We start from the raw sequence: 17,451 nt of genomic DNA, 5'->3' as shown, positions 1-17,451 counted from the left end.
AATAGACCTAGGATACATTAAATAGATGTGAAATGTGGGAAATAGACCTTAAATATGGGAACTAAACCTGAAAAATAGGGAAATAGACCAGATATACAGGGAATATACCTAAGATATGGTAAATAGACATGAAATGTGGGAATACGGTAAATAGACATGAAATGTGGTAAATAGACCTGATATACAGGGAATAGACCTAGGATACATTAAATAGACGTGAAATGTGGGAAATAGACCTTAAATATGGGAACTAAACCTGAAAAATAGGGAAATAGACCAGATATACAGGGAATATACCTAAGATATGGTAAATAGACATGTAATGTGGGAAATAGACCTTAAATAAGGGAACTACGTGTGAAATATAGGGAAATAGTCCTAATATAACCGGAATAGACCTAAGATATGGTAAATAGACATGGAATGTGGGAAATAGACCTTAAATATGGGAACTAAGCCTGAAAAATAGCGAAATAGACCAGATATACAGGGAATAGACCTAAGATATGGTAAATAGACATGAAATTTGGGAATGCAGTAAATAGACATGCAATGTGGGAAATATACCTTAAATATAGGCACTAGACCTGAAATACAGGGATATAGACCTGATATAAAGGGAATAGACCTAATATATAGTAAATAGACATGAAATGTAGGAAATAGACCTTAAATATGGGAACTAAACCTGAACATTAGGGAAATAGACCAGATACCAATAGACCAAAAAGGGAACTAGGTATGAAATATATGGAAATAGACCTGATATAACGGGAATAGACCTAAGATATGGTAAATAGACTTGATATGTGGGAATACGGTAAATAGACATGAAATGTGGGAAATAGATCTTAAATATGGGAACTAGACCTGAAATATTGGGTAATAGACCTGACATACCAGGAATAGACCTATGAAATGGTAAATAGACATGAAATGTAGGAAGTAGACCTTAAATATGGGAACTAAACCTGAAAATTAGGGAAATAGACCAGATACACAGGGAATATACCTAAGATATGGTAAATAGACATGAAATTTGGGAATACAGTAAATAGACATGAAATGTGGGAAATGGAACTTAAATGTGGCAACTAAACCTGAAAAATAGGGTAATAGACCAGGTATACTGGGAATATACCTAAGATATGGTAAATAGACATGAAATGAGGGAATACGGTAAATAGACATGAAATGTGGGAAATATACCTTAAATATTGGAACTAGACCTGAAATACAGGGAAATATACCTGATATAAAGGGAATAGACCTAATATACAGTAAATAGACATGAAATGTGGGAAATAGACCTGATATACAAGGAATAGACCTGAGATATGGTAAATAGACATGACATGTGGGAAATAGACCTTAAATATGGAACTAAACCTGAAAAATAGGGAAATAGACCTGATATACAGGGAACAGACCTAAGATATGGTATGTAGACATGAAATGTAGGAAATAGACCTTAAATATGGGAACTAAACCTGAAAATTGGAGAAATAGACCAGATACACAGGGAATAGACCTAAGATATGGTAAATAGACATGAAATTGGGGAATGCAGTAAATAGACATGACATGTGGGAAATAGAACTTAAATGTGGGAACTAAACCTGAAAAATAGGGAAATAGACCAGATATACAGGGAATAGACCTAAGATATGGTAAATAGACATGAAATTTGGGAAATAGACCTTAAATATAGAAACTAGACCTGAAATACAGGGAAATAGACCTGATATAAAGGGAATAGACCTAATATACAGTAAATAGACATGAAATGTGGGAAATAGACCTCATATACAGGGAATAGACCTAAGATATGGTAAATAGACATGAAATTGGGGAATACAGTAAATAGACATGACATGTGGGAAATAGAACTTAAATGTGGGAACTAAACCTGAAAAATAGGGAAATAGGCCAGATATACAGGGAATAGACCTAAGATACAGTAAATATACATGAAATGTCGGAAATAGACCTTAAATATGGGACATAAACCTGAAAAATAGGGATATAGACCAGCTATACAGGGAATATACATAAGATATGGTAAATAGACATGAAATGTGGGAAATAGACTTAAATATGGGACCTAAATCTGAAAAATAGGGAAATAGACCAGATAAACAGAGAATATACCTAAGATATGGTAAATAGATAGGAAATGTGGGACAATAAACTTCAAATAAGGGAACTAGGCGTGAAATATATGGAAATAGACCTGATATAAAGGGAATTCACCTGAGATACGGTAAATAGACATGAAATGTGGTAAATAGACCTTAAATATGGGAACTAGATCTGAAATATAGGGAAATAGACCTGATATACAGGGAATATACCTGAGACACAGTAAATAGACATGCGATGTGGGAAATAGAACTGATATACAGGGAATAGACCTAAGATATGGTAAATAGACATGACATGTGGGAAATAGACCTTAAATATGGGAACTAAACCTGACAAATAGGGAAATAGACCAGTTAAACAGGGAATAGACCTATGAAACGGTAAATAGATATAAAATGTTGGAAATAGACCTTAAATATGGGAACTAAACCTGAAAAATAGGGAAATAGACCAGATATACAGGGAATATACCTAAGATATGGTAAATAGACATGAAATGTGGGAATACGGTAAATAGACATGAAATGTGGTAAATAGACCTGATATACAGGGAATAGACCTAGGATACATTAAATAGATGTGAAATGTGGGAAATAGACCTTAAATATGGGAACTAAACCTGAAAAATAGGGAAATAGACCAGATATACAGGGAATATACCTAACATATGGTAAATAGACATGAAATGTGGGAATACGGTAAATAGACATGAAATGTGGTAAATAGACCTGATATACAGGGAATAGACCTAGGATACATTAAATAGACGTGAAATGTGGGAAATAGACCTTAAATATGGGAACTAAACCTGAAAAATAGGGAAATAGACCAGATATACAGGGAATATACCTAAGATATGGTAAATAGACATGTAATGTGGGAAATAGACCTTAAATAAGGGAACTACGTGTGAAATATAGGGAAATAGACCTAATATAACCGGAATAGACCTAAGATATGGTAAATAGACATGGAATGTGGGAAATAGACCTTAAATATGGGAACTAAGCCTGAAAAATAGCGAAATAGACCAGATATACAGGGAATAGACCTAAGATATGGTAAATAGACATGAAATTTGGGAATGCAGTAAATAGACATGCAATGTGGGAAATATACCTTAAATATAGGCACTAGACCTGAAATACAGGGATATAGACCTGATATAAAGGGAATAGACCTAATATATAGTAAATAGACATGAAATGTAGGAAATAGACCTTAAATATGGGAACTAAACCTGAACATTAGGGAAATAGACCAGATACCAATAGACCAAAAAGGGAACTAGGTATGAAATATATGGAAATAGACCTGATATAACGGGAATAGACCTAAGATATGGTAAATAGACTTGATATGTGGGAATACGGTAAATAGACATGAAATGTGGGAAATAGATCTTAAATATGGGAACTAGACCTGAAATATTGGGTAATAGACCTGACATACCAGGAATAGACCTATGAAATGGTAAATAGACATGAAATGTAGGAAGTAGACCTTAAATATGGGAACTAAACCTGAAAATTAGGGAAATAGACCAGATACACAGGGAATATACCTAAGATATGGTAAATAGACATGAAATTTGGGAATACAGTAAATAGACATGAAATGTGGGAAATGGAACTTAAATGTGGCAACTAAACCTGAAAAATAGGGTAATAGACCAGGTATACTGGGAATATACCTAAGATATGGTAAATAGACATGAAATGTGGGAATACGGTAAATAGACATGAAATGTGGGAAATATACCTTAAATATTGGAACTAGACCTGAAATACAGGGAAATATACCTGATATAAAGGGAATAGACCTAATATACAGTAAATAGACATGAAATGTGGGAAATAGACCTGATATACAAGGAATAGACCTGAGATATGGTAAATAGACATGACATGTGGGAAATAGATCTTAAATATGGGAACTAGACCTGAAATATATGGTAATAGACCTGATATACCAGGAATAGACCTATGAAATGGTAAATAGACATGGAATGTGGGCATATGGTAAATAGACATGAAATGTGGGAAATAGACCTTAAATATGGGAACTAAACCTGACAAATAGGGAAATAGACCAGATATACAGGGAATATACCTAACATATGGTAAATAGACATGAAATGTGGGAATACGGTAAATAGACATGAAATGTGGTAAATAGACCTGATATACAGGGAATAGACCTAGGATACATTAAATAGACGTGAAATGTGGGAAATAGACCTTAAATATGGGAACTAAACCTGAAAAATAGGGAAATAGACCAGATATACAGGGAATATACCTAAGATATGGTAAATAGACATGTAATGTGGGAAATAGACCTTAAATAAGGGAACTACGTGTGAAATATAGGGAAATAGACCTAATATAACCAGAATAGACCTAAGATATGGTAAATAGACATGGAATGTGGGAAATAGACCTTAAATATGGGAACTAAGCCTGAAAAATAGCGAAATAGACCAGATATACAGGGAATAGACCTAAGATATGGTAAATAGACATGAAATTTGGGAATGCAGTAAATAGACATGCAATGTGGGAAATATACCTTAAATATAGGCACTAGACCTGAAATACAGGGATATAGACCTGATATAAAGGGAATAGACCTAATATATAGTAAATAGACATGAAATGTAGGAAATAGACCTTAAATATGGGAACTAAACCTGAACATTAGGGAAATAGACCAGATACCAATAGACCAAAAAGGGAACTAGGTATGAAATATATGGAAATAGACCTGATATAACGGGAATAGACCTAAGATATGGTAAATAGACTTGATATGTGGGAATACGGTAAATAGACATGAAATGTGGGAAATAGATCTTAAATATGGGAACTAGACCTGAAATATTGGGTAATAGACCTGACATACCAGGAATAGACCTATGAAATGGTAAATAGACATGAAATGTAGGAAGTAGACCTTAAATATGGGAACTAAACCTGAAAATTAGGGAAATAGACCAGATACACAGGGAATATACCTAAGATATGGTAAATAGACATGAAATTTGGGAATACAGTAAATAGACATGAAATGTGGGAAATGGAACTTAAATGTGGCAACTAAACCTGAAAAATAGGGTAATAGACCAGGTATACTGGGAATATACCTAAGATATGGTAAATAGACATGAAATGTGGGAATACGGTAAATAGACATGAAATGTGGGAAATATACCTTAAATATTGGAACTAGACCTGAAATACAGGGAAATATACCTGATATAAAGGGAATAGACCTAATATACAGTAAATAGACATGAAATGTGGGAAATAGACCTGATATACAAGGAATAGACCTGAGATATGGTAAATAGACATGACATGTGGGAAATAGATCTTAAATATGGGAACTAGACCTGAAATATAGGGTAATAGACCTGATATACCAGGAATAGACCTATGAAATGGTAAATAGACATGGAATGTGGGCATATGGTAAATAGACATGAAATGTGGGAAATAGACCTTAAATATGGGAACTAAACCTGACAAATAGGGAAATAGACCAGTTATAGAGGGAATAGACCTATGAAACGGTAAATAGATATAAAATGTTGGAAATAGACCTTAAATATGGGAACTAAACCTGAAAAATAGGGAAATAGACCAGATATACAGGGAATATACCTAAAATATGGTAAATAGACATGAAATGTGGGAATGTGGTAAATAGACATGAAATGTGGGAAATAGACCTTAAATATGGGAACTAAACCTGACAAATAGGAAAATAGACCAGTTATACAGGGAATAGACCTATGAAACTGTAAATAGATATAAAATGTTGGAAATAGACCTTAAATATGGGAACTAAACCTGAAAAATAGGGAAATAGACCAGATATACAGGGAATATACCTAAGATATGGTAAATAGACATGTAATGTGGGAAATAGACCTTAAATAAGGGAACTACGTGTGAAATATATGGAAATAGACCTGATATAACAGGAATAGACCTAAGATTAGGTAAATAGACATGAAATGTGGCAAATAGACCTTAAATATGGGAACTAAACCTGAAAAATAGGGAAATAGACCAGATATACAGGGAATAGACCTAAGATATGGTAAATAGACATGAAATTTGGGAATTCAGTAAATAGACATGAAATGTGGGAAATATACCTTAAATATAGGTACTAGACCTGAAATACAGGGATATAGACCTGATATAAAGGGAATAGACCTAATATATAGTAAGTAGACATGAAATGTGGGAAATAGACCTTAAATATGGGAACTAAACCGGAAAATTAGGGAAATAGACCAGATAACAATAGACCAAATAGGGAACTAGGTGTGAAATATATGGAAATAGACCTGATATAACGGGAATAGACCTAAGATATGGTAAATAGACATGAAATGTGGGAATACGGTAAATAGACATCAAATGTAGGAAATAGATCTTAAATATGGGAACTAGACCTGCAATATAGGGTAATAGACCTGACATACCAGGAATAGACCTATGAAATGGTAAATAGACATGAAATGTAGGAAATAGACCTTAAATGTGGGAACTAAACCTGAAAATTAGGGAAATAGACCAGATACACAGGGAATAGACCTAAGAAGTGGTAAATAGACATGAAATTTGGGAATACAGTAAATTGACATGAAACGTGGGAAATAGAACTTAATTGTGGGAACTAAACCTGAAAAATAGGGAAATAGACCAGATATACAGGGAATAGACCTAAGATACAGTAAATAGACATGAAATGTGGGAAATAGACCTTAAATAAGGGAACTAGGTTTGAAATATATGGAAATAGACCTGATATACCGGGAATAGACCTAAGATATGGTAAATAGACATGAAATGTGGGAATACGGTAAATAGACATGAAATGTGGTAAATACTCTTAAATATGGGAACTAGACCTGAAATATAGGGTAATAGACCTGACATACCAGGAATAGACCTATGAAATGGTAAATAGACATGAAATGTAGGAAATAGACCTTAAATATGGGAACTAAACCTGAAAATTAGGGAAATAGACCATATATAGAGGGAATAGACCTAAGATATGGTAAATAGACATGAAATTTGGGAATACAGTAAATTGACATGAAACGTGGGAAATAGAACTTAAATGTGGGAACCAAACCTGTAAAATAGGGAAATAGACCGGATATACAGGGAAGAGACCTAAGAAACAGTAAATAGACCTTAAATAAGGGAACTAGGTGTGAAATATATGGAAATAGACCTGATATAACGGGAATAGACCTCAGATATGGTAAATAGACATGAGATATGGGACTACGGTAAATAGACATGAAATGTGGGAAATAGACCTGATATACAGGGAATAGACCTAGGATATGGTAAATAGACATGGAATGTGGGAAATAGACCTTAAATATGGAACTAAACCTGAAAAATAGGGAAATAGACCAGATATACAGGGCACATGCCTAAGATATGGTAAATAGACATGAAATGTGGGAAATAGAAATTAAATGTGGGAAATAAACCTGTAAAATAGGGAAATAGACCGGATATACAGGGAAGAGACCTAAGATACAGTAAATATACATGAAATGTGGGAAATAGACCTTAAATAAGGGAACTAGGTGTGGAATATATGGAAATAGACCTGATATAACGGGAATAGACCTAAGATATGGTAAATAGACATGAAATGTGGGAATACGGTAAATAGACATGAAATGTGGGAAATAGACCAGATATAGAGGAAATAAACATGAGATACGGTAAATAGTCATGAAATGTGGTAATATGGTAAATAGACATGAAATGTGGGAAATAAACCTTAAATATGGGAATAAAGAATGACAAATAGGGAAATAGACCAGATATACAGGGAAGAGACCAAGGGTACGGTAAATAGAGATTAAATGTGGGAAATATACCTCCAATATGGGAACTAGTCTGTTGGGAACAATTATATGCAGTACCCTTTGGGAACACCACACACAATTAAGACTACGAGTGCAAGTACAAATTCACCTTTGGTACAAGCCTGTACTACACAGTAAAATGGTAGCGATGGCTGAGCAGCCGACTTATCTCAAGAGTAACTGAGCAGTACAAATAGTTACACAAAGGACAGCAATTACTATGATTCAAACAAACACTGACTCAAAGTTTCTGAGTAAAAGAATATACATTTATTTACACATCAGTTGTATAACATTTCACCAAAGTAAAGCAGTTGAAAAATCACGTTACCAATACACCACACCACTCCCAATAGTTTCCAGACAAGTTAAGCTCACAAAATGAAGTGGGAGCAAAATGGCATTCTAGTAATTTTAAAAGGGAAGGAAAGACAAAGTTAGGCAGACATTGAGCAGCACAAACAGGCAAGTAAGCAGGGCAATCTAGAAAGAGGAACTAAAGTGATGGAATCAAATCAAATAGGTTTAGGGCAAAAGTCAATAGGACAAATGTCTTTTGCTCAAGATCACACAGTTCAGGGTAGTTAAGTCTTTGCCAAGAGTTCCAGACGAATTTGGTTGGCAGAAAAGTTAATTCAAAGAGAAGAGAAGGACAATCCCTTGAATTGGTGAAAGGTTTCACACACCTTCGCCGCGGCTGAACGAAAGGCACAACTGGATTTGCACTGTACCTTTAAATGGAGAAGAAGCTGTAGCTGAGGCAAACGTTCCTGGTAGTTCCAGCAGGCTCATGGTTCCTGAGGCGACTGTCGGACTGACATGAAGTAGGAAGACTGGAGGGTCTCGCACTCCCTAGGGAAGAAACCAGCAGCAGAGCAAAGCAACAAATAAAAGGTGCGCTCCTTAAAACCCAAGCAGGGTCCGATCTTCCTGGCTATCTGGCCCACTGGAGCTCTGTACAGCAAATTCGACCAGAGGAGGGAGTCCTGGCTTGCAATTTGGGTGAACTGGTTGGTCCCACCAGCTCATGGCAAGAAGATTCCTGGAGGATCTTCTCTGTCATTGGAGTTCGAGGATTCGGACCTGCAGCAGGGCTTCACCGGGCGGTTCAATCGTGGTAGGGGTCCTCTTCCGTCAGCTCCTCATCGGTTCTTTCGTTACAGTGGCGACTCTGCCTTTCCAGACCCAGAGACCTGCTTTTAATGCAGTTTTCCCCCCATTCACACAGCCTGGCTATTTATTTATTTATTTATTTATTTATTTATTTATTTGTATTGCGCCGGTAGCTCTCGAGCTTCGTGGAGCAGAGACAAGAACACGAAAGATAAATGACAAACAAAATACACATAGCACAAGACGTTAGAGCTGCATATTTAGCTGGTCAGGTTGTTGTGTTCTGTATATTACTTAAAGATGTGGGTTTCAGTTGTTTACGAAAGCGTTGGTAGTTGGCTTCCATCCTTATCTGGCCAGGGAGGTTGTTCCAAAGGCCTGCTACAGTTAAAGGGAAGGATTTACCCGCCCCGTTTTGAGTCTGAAAGGAGCTGCCACAATCAGTCCTTGTTCGGCTGATTTTAGCTCTCTGGAGGTCTTGTATGGAATGATTTTAGTTTTCAGGTATGCAGGAGCTTTACCAAAATACATCTGTGTGTGAGTGTGAGGGACTTAAATTGGACTCTCTCTTCAATTTTTAGCCAGTGAAATTCCTTCCTGGCTTCGCTGATGTGCTGATTCCTAGTTTTTTGCTTAATGATTCTCACTGCATTGTTTTGCACGACTTGGTAGGCGTGGTAGCAAATTTTGTTAGATCATAGTATTAAGGCGATGCCATAGTCTAGGCGAGATAAGATGGTAGCTCTTGCGACCGTGGTGCTGTTTTCTTCAGATGGGTAGGGTCTTATGGCTTTCAGTAAGCGGAGGTGGTAAGAGCAAGTTTTTTAAAGTAGAGGGTTTGGGCATCTGATCCCAGGGATGTTTCTAGCATCATCCCCAAGGTTTTGACCTTGTTTAGGACCTTAATTCGGGAATTTTCGATGGTGAAGGTGTTGTATGCGGGATGGAGCTTAGATCTGCCTAGATTGGAACCAAAGACCATAAGCTCTGTGTTGTTGCCGTTTAGGCACATCCAATTTTGGTCCATCCATTGCTCTACTGGTTTGTAAACTAGGCTTAGTTTTATGTTGTCCTTTTGATGGTGTCCACTTAGTTCAATTATCAGCTGAGTGTCATTAGCGTAATTGTAAAGAACGTCTTGATGTTATCGAGGACAATACAGAGAAACCTAAGGTATAAGTATAGGTTAAACAGGAGTGGGGACATGCTGGTGCCCTGTGGAACACCACATGTGATTTATTTTTCTATTGAGAATAGATTTCCCCAGTGAACTCTAGATGTTCTGTTTTGTAGGAAAGACAAGATCCAGCTTATTGCTTCATCTGAGTAGTTTGCTGTTTTTTAGAGCTGTCTTAAGCAAGTTGTGATCTAATAGGTCGAAGGAGGCACTCAGGTCCCAGAGTATGAGCAAGCCGGCTTTCCCCTGATCAATTATGTTGAGCATCTTAGTCTGTAGATCCAGCATAGCTATCAATCACACAGCAGGGTAGCTGTCCCGCCGGGACAGTGACCATAGCAATCATTTCAGAGTGTGACATAGGTCTCCAAGGAGACCCTGTGCAGGGATTCCTAAACCCCTCACTCACATCCTGTCCCCCCAGACAGTCAGGCACCTAAGGAGGGCTTCTGCGTAGAAGCCTGTGAAAAGACGATAAACAAAGGAATCAAACCTGGTTTGGCATGTAGAGTAAAACACGAGAAAATCTTTTACGAAAAGAAATGGCGAATAAACCCAGCTGGAACCGTAATAAAACATAAATGGTCTAGCGGATTTAAGTTTGAGGCTACCAAGATAGCCTAAAACAATACCAAGGTTATATAAGATAACCGCGGTAGTATAAATATGGTAGACACCACTGCCACTGCCAAGTCTTGATGAAAAGGGAGCGAAACAATGCTCCTGGAGATACAGTCAAAAAGGGATAAGAATTAACCCTTTCCAGTACTCCATGGAAATGGTTTGTACTCGGTCTGTGGTTTTACAGAGGCTAATAAAGTGAATGGCAACTTTATGTGTTCTGTGAGACAGTAGTCAGTCCCAGAAAAATGGAGTCTGAGTTGGGATGTCTAAAAGACAACCCTGTGTCACTGCACTGAAGGTGCTGTGTAACACACAGTAAAAAGATGATGCCTGTGGAGTAGGTGAAGCTCCACAGTCTATGAACACAAAAATGTTAAACACACACAGCAAAACACATGTAAGAGTGGGAAGAATAGCTCACACTTTTACCAGGTGAAAACAATAAATCCTAGATATCCAGCAAAGCTGCTGACAGACTCAGTTGGTAAGGGAAACAAGCCATTCTGGAGCATTCTCCCTAACATAGTCCTGTAATAAAGGGAAATAGGCCTAATATACAGGGAATAGACATGAAATGTGGGAAATAAACATTACATATGGGAACTAGACCCGAAATATAGGGAAATGGACCTGATATACAAAGTATAGACCTAAGATACGGTACATAGACTTGAAATGTGGGAAAGTGACCTTAAATATGGAAATGAGACCTGAAATACAGGGAACTAGACCAGAAATACAGGGAAATAGACCTGGTATACAGGGAACAGGCTAAGATACAGTAAATAGACTGAAATGCGGGAATTAGTGCTGAAATATGGGACCTAGATGTGAAATAAGGGGAAAGACCTAAGATATGGTAAATAAACATGAACTGTGGGAAATACACCTTAAATATGGGAACTAGACCTGAAATACGGTAAATAAACATGAAAAGTGGGAAATAGACCTGATAGGCAGGCAATAGACCTAAGAGACAGTAAATAGACATGAAAAGTGGGAATACAGTAAATAGACATGAAATGTGGGAAATAGACCTTAAATATGGGAACTAGGCCTGAAATACGGTAAATAGACATGAAAAGTGGGAATATGGTAAATAGACATGAAATGTGGGAAATAGACCTGATAGGCAGGCAATAGCCCTAAGATACAGCAAAGAGACATGAAAAGTGGGAATACGGTAAATAGACATGAAATGTGGGAAATAGACCTGATATACAGGGGATAGACCTAAGATACAGTAAACAGGCATGACATGTGGGAAATGGACCTTAAATATGGGAACTAGGCCTGAAATACGGTAAATAGACATGAAAAGTGGGAATATGGTAAATAGACATGAAATGTGGGAAATAGACCTGATAGGCAGGCAATAGCCCTAAGATACAGCAAAGAGACATGAAAAGTGGGAATACGGTAAATAGACATGAAATGTGGGAAATAGACCTGATATACAGGGGATAGACCTAAGATACAGTAAACAGGCATGACATGTGGGAAATGGACCTTAAATATGGGAACTAGGCCTGAAATACGGTAAATAGACATGAAAAGTGGGAATATGGTAAATAGACATGAAATGTGGGAAATAGACCTGATAGGCAGGCAATAGCCCTCAGATACAGCAAAGAGACATGAAAAGTGGGAATACGGTAAATAGACATGAAATGTGGGAAATAGACCTGATATACAGGGGATAGACCTAAGATACATAAACAGGCATGACATGTGGGAAATGGACCTTAAATATGGGAACTAGGCCTGAAATACGGTAAATAGACATGAAAAGTGGGAATATGGTAAATAGACATGAAATGTGGGAAATAGACCTGATAGGCAGGCAATAGCCCTAAGATACAGCAAAGAGACATGAAAAGTGGGAATACGGTAAATAGACATGAAATGTGGGAAATAGACCTGATATACAGGGGATAGACCTAAGATACAGTAAATAGACATGAAAAGTGGGAATACGGTAAATAGACATGAAATGTGGGAAATGGACCTTAAATATGGGAACTAGGCCTGAAATACGGTAAATAGACATGAAAAGTGGGAATACGGTACATAGACATGAAATGTGGGAAATAGATCTGATATACAGGGAATAGACCTAAGATACTAGTAACAGACATGAAATGTGGGAAATAGACCTGAAATATAGGGAAACAGACCTGATATACAGGGAATGGAGCTAAAATGCAGTAAATAGACATGACATGTGGGAAATAGACCTTACATATGGGAGCTAGACCAGAAAGATAGGGAAATAGACCAAATATACAGGGAATAGACCTAAAATACGGAAAATACACTTGAAATGTGGGAATATGGTAAACAGACATGAAATGTGGGAAATAAACCTTAAATTTGGGATCTAGACCTGAAATAAAGGGAAATAGGCCTGATATACAGGGAATAGACCTAAGACACAGTAAATAGACATGAAATGTGGGAAATAAAACTTAAATATGGGAACTAGACCTGAAATATAGGGAAATAGACTTGAAACAAAGGGAATCAACCTAAAATGCAGTAAATAGACATGAAATGTGGGAAATAGATCTTAAATATGGGAACTAGACCTGAAATATGGCGAAATAGACCTGATATACAGTTAATAGGGTGACGCCAATATGAAGCATAAGGTGAACAAGCTTTACTCACTGGTGCTGTTTGAAAACTCTCCCTCTGCACAGGGCGCACAGACAAAGCAGCAGATGGGACTCCCCTCCATATGAACTTTCCGGGACCCAGGGGGGCAGCTCTCACTGCAGACAGAGCGCGGGATCTGCAAGAAAGAGAGATTCATAGAGAACGATTCACTCGTAAGAGTCAGGTCAGGGCTCGGGATCTGCTGTAACCCTTCTTGGTTGGGATTATGACAGTCACACATTTAAGTAAAGCATTTATCATGGAAATGGAAATGTACACTTCAGTCTTTTTCAGACCTGTTAAGATGCTGTCGCTATTGAGTGCATAGATAACGTTCATCTCCATGGAACAAGTGGGGGCTGATCACTCACTCCAGTAGCTTTCAAGTTCTTTACTGTGTCTTAAATCACTGTTCATGCATGTTCCATTGTTCTTTAGCAATTTAATTAAGTTAAGGAATGTTATGTTAAGTAATGATGGGTTCTTCAATCCACAGAGCTCTGTCTGTGTGCATGGGAAGCAAGCATGGACTTAGTGCATCATTGTATAAATAGGGGCATAGCTCAACACAGGCACTAGTTGATGCAGTCTCTAGACATATTTCCTAAACTGTGGAAAAGCTGTGTACAGACCACCAAAGGTTTTGCAAGTGAGCATGGCATGGTGCAGAGAGCAATGGATGCCTAACAATCTCTCTCCTGCTCCTTCCATATGAAGTAGACTCCCCAGACCAGATTTCTTCTGAATTATATTTTTTAAAGTGAGCTACGGTCCAACAGATGTCACTTGTTTCAAGTGGTGACTATTATTATTGCTGTCTTTACTCCCAAACCCGCAGATTGGTGGTCGGTTGCCAGGAGCAGTGTTGTGCTCCAACGTCATCGAGTTACATGAGGTAAACAATGGGCATAGGCAGTGCGGGGCTCGGCAGCCTTCGCTTATGGAAATGCTATGCATTATAATAGCAGTAATACACAGCGATCTCTCCCTTGTGCCCCTGTTCAGCTGTATTGGCAGCGAGAGACGACCATGGGTAGAGACTCTAGCTATGGGACTTTGTAAAGTAACTTGACAAAGCCTATGCAGTACTGGCCTAGATGGAGAGTGTCCAGCACTGTGTGAAGATAATTCCCGGAGATTGAGTCAAATACCTGCTCGGCATCCAGCGCTGCTGCAATCGCTCATGCCAGGGAGATAAATTTGCGATAGTATACAGAGGAACCTCAGTAAGTTGTGTACTGTGGATCACAAAGGGAAGAAGCCCGACTGGTTCTTTGGAAAACCTACAACCCAAGCCAATTGTGCCTGAGGCTGTCCCTTCTGGTAAGTCTCAATTGCATGCTCAACCTCTTCCACTGTGAACTTCACATCAAGGGAACGTGAGTCCTCTGGTGTCAGGTGGGGAAGATCTATCCCATCCAGGTACTGAGTAATTCCTTGGCACTAATGCATTTCTCTGTTAGCACAGAGGATGTAAAGACTGAGTGGGGTATCTGTACCCCTGCTCTCTATATGGCAGAGGAGATAGGGTAGCTATGGACGAGCAATCAAGGCTTCAGCTCTCAGGAGGTGATGCAGGCTGGTTCTTAAGAACAGTGTAGTCCCCAAGCACCTTCAAAGGAATGTCCACACACTATGTTAGTGAAAACACAGTTCTTTATATAAATACGGCTTTGATTATGTACACATACAATAACACATTTTGTGCTCAGGCAATTCAAACTTGGTAAATATATACAGTCTCTATGTGGTAGCACCATTACTCCTTTGATTCCATTGAAATGCATGAACTGTAGACAGTTTCAATATGGCATACAAATCCATTAATAAACAGTGAACCAACACTAGACTTGAAAAGGAAAACAAGTTGGTTAGACAATTGGCAGAATACTGGGCTCCTACGCTAGGCACAGTTCTGTATGAGGCTCCCCACACCTGGACACCCTGTAAATCATGCAATTCAACCAGCCCAGTCCATATATTCTCTATTAAAGTCTTATTTCCTTCTGCAAAGTTTCTACCACCCCAATGTACCTAGTATAGAAGATTTCTTCGATGTGTCATCGACAGATCCTTCTTGAGTGGCCCCCTTTAAGGCAGGAGCCACAGATCGTCGATAGTCCTCAAAGAAGGTGAACTTGGCGTTGAGAGTCCTCTATGAAAAGTTTGGTGGGGTCGAGGCAGCAGCTTTGGTCTGGGCGGTGCTCGTCGACGATCGGTCGTGGACGTCCTGCGAAGACAAGGCATGCGGTGCACCTCAACAGCAATAGTTTGTTGCCGCAAAGAGTCACCGAAGAACTTTGGCCCAACAAGGGCATCAGGTCGTTGGCATTTTTCTGGTCTTCAGGTGGCGGGAAACCCACAGGCGGATTCAGCTCAGCACGTCTGTGGCCTCGACTTTCTCCAGCAGGACAAACCAGTCGACGGTGTGGACAAGAGAGTCCTTTGATTCAAGTGTTTTAGGCAAAAGGTTTAGCAGTGCCGCTCCGGTCCTCATTGGTGTGGTATCAAGCAGTCCCTGCTTCTGGGCAACACAGCTTCGACAGGCTTCCAGCAGTTATGGCGGTCCTCCAAACCCTGGTCCATGACAATGGACTTCGATGGCCTTGATGTCCAGGTGCTTTACTTCAGATTCCTCAGCGGTCCCTGTCTCTGGTTTACAGTCTTTCCAAGACTAGCTTCCAGGGCACTTTGGCAAAGATTAGCGGTCTGCACAATGTTCCCTCATAGCTTGGGAAAAGGTCTCCTAGCCAGATCCTCTCTTGGATCAGTTCCTTGAAGGCACGGCAGCTTTCAGATTGCATGGAAGAGAAACAGCAGTTCACCTTCTTCTTACCGGATCGGCTTTGAGAATTAGCATGAAGTTTCAACTTCAGCTTCTAAACAATTTCCATCAGTGAGAGGTCCCCAGATGTACTGTTTGGTCTCTCATTCATTCTGCTGGGTCACATTCAGACAACCAATCATTCAGAAGGGCATTCAGGCGGGCAGCCAATCAGGCTCACAGTGCATTCAGGCCATTCTCCTCCCTCCAGACACCCACATCAAGGAATGTGTATTGGGACAAGCACCCAGCTATTCAACACTCCACACTTCATTCATACAATTTTTGGGCAGGACTGTCTCAGTATTTGTGTTACATACCAGAAACCAGGCACCCATAACATGAAGTGCATATTGGTCACACACTCCATTTACCCAGGTCCCACCCCAAGGGTGTCCCACCTCACAACACACAGTCACTAGGAAGGCTCCAGCCGGTCTGGCCTGGACTTTCCCACAATACCATATTTGGAACTTCCACCCAACAGCCAGTCAGGGGGAAGGGACAGAGTCAGGGCTTCCCAGGACTTTGGGAAAATAAGGTAACAGGCGATAGAAAGCAAGAGGCTGCACGGGCCAACTTGTCTCCTATCAGGAATCAACTGATCCCAATAGCAGGGCCTGTGTATAACAAAAATGGAGGTTACTCAGAGCACCTGTCAAATTCAGCATGGAGCTGCCACCAGCACATACCCTGCTATGTTGGACACACACAGGTGCCCAAAAACATACACTAGGGGTACAGGGTTGTACCCCCACCCATGGGTGCCATAAGGGTATCCCAAGCGTCTGTTGCCCCAATCAAAAAGAGGAAGAGCTGCACTGCCAGGAGTCCCACATGGACTTTTGGGCAGAAAATTGCACATAACACATATGATAAAAGGAGAACAGGACAAGGACATGGAGGCCCTGTCCCTCCAATGCATTTCTAGCATCACAGTCAGTGCTATATTTATGGGTAAACGCATTGTTTATACCGATTGTGTCTGTTACAGGA

General features: G+C 39.1%; 1 protein-coding gene across 1 annotated transcript in view; it reads right to left on the bottom strand.

Annotated features, from left to right (window-relative positions):
- LOC138473494 (vomeronasal type-2 receptor 116-like) overlaps nt 1-17,451 on the bottom strand; it is a 342,569-nt gene that overhangs the window by 214,395 nt on the left and 110,723 nt on the right. Inside the window, exon 5 of the mRNA XM_069612134.1 lies at nt 13,644-13,767. Coding sequence (XP_069468235.1) covers nt 13,644-13,767 — 124 coding nt within the window. The remainder of the gene's footprint in view (nt 1-13,643; nt 13,768-17,451) is intronic.

Source organism: Ambystoma mexicanum, chromosome 8 (assembly GCF_040938575.1).
Source record: "Ambystoma mexicanum isolate Mex_15411 chromosome 8, UKY_AmexF1_1, whole genome shotgun sequence".
In the NCBI taxonomy this organism is placed as follows: Eukaryota; Metazoa; Chordata; class Amphibia; order Caudata; family Ambystomatidae; genus Ambystoma; species Ambystoma mexicanum.
Note: the sequence above shows the minus strand (reverse complement) of the source record. Positions and strands in the feature narration are given on the sequence as shown.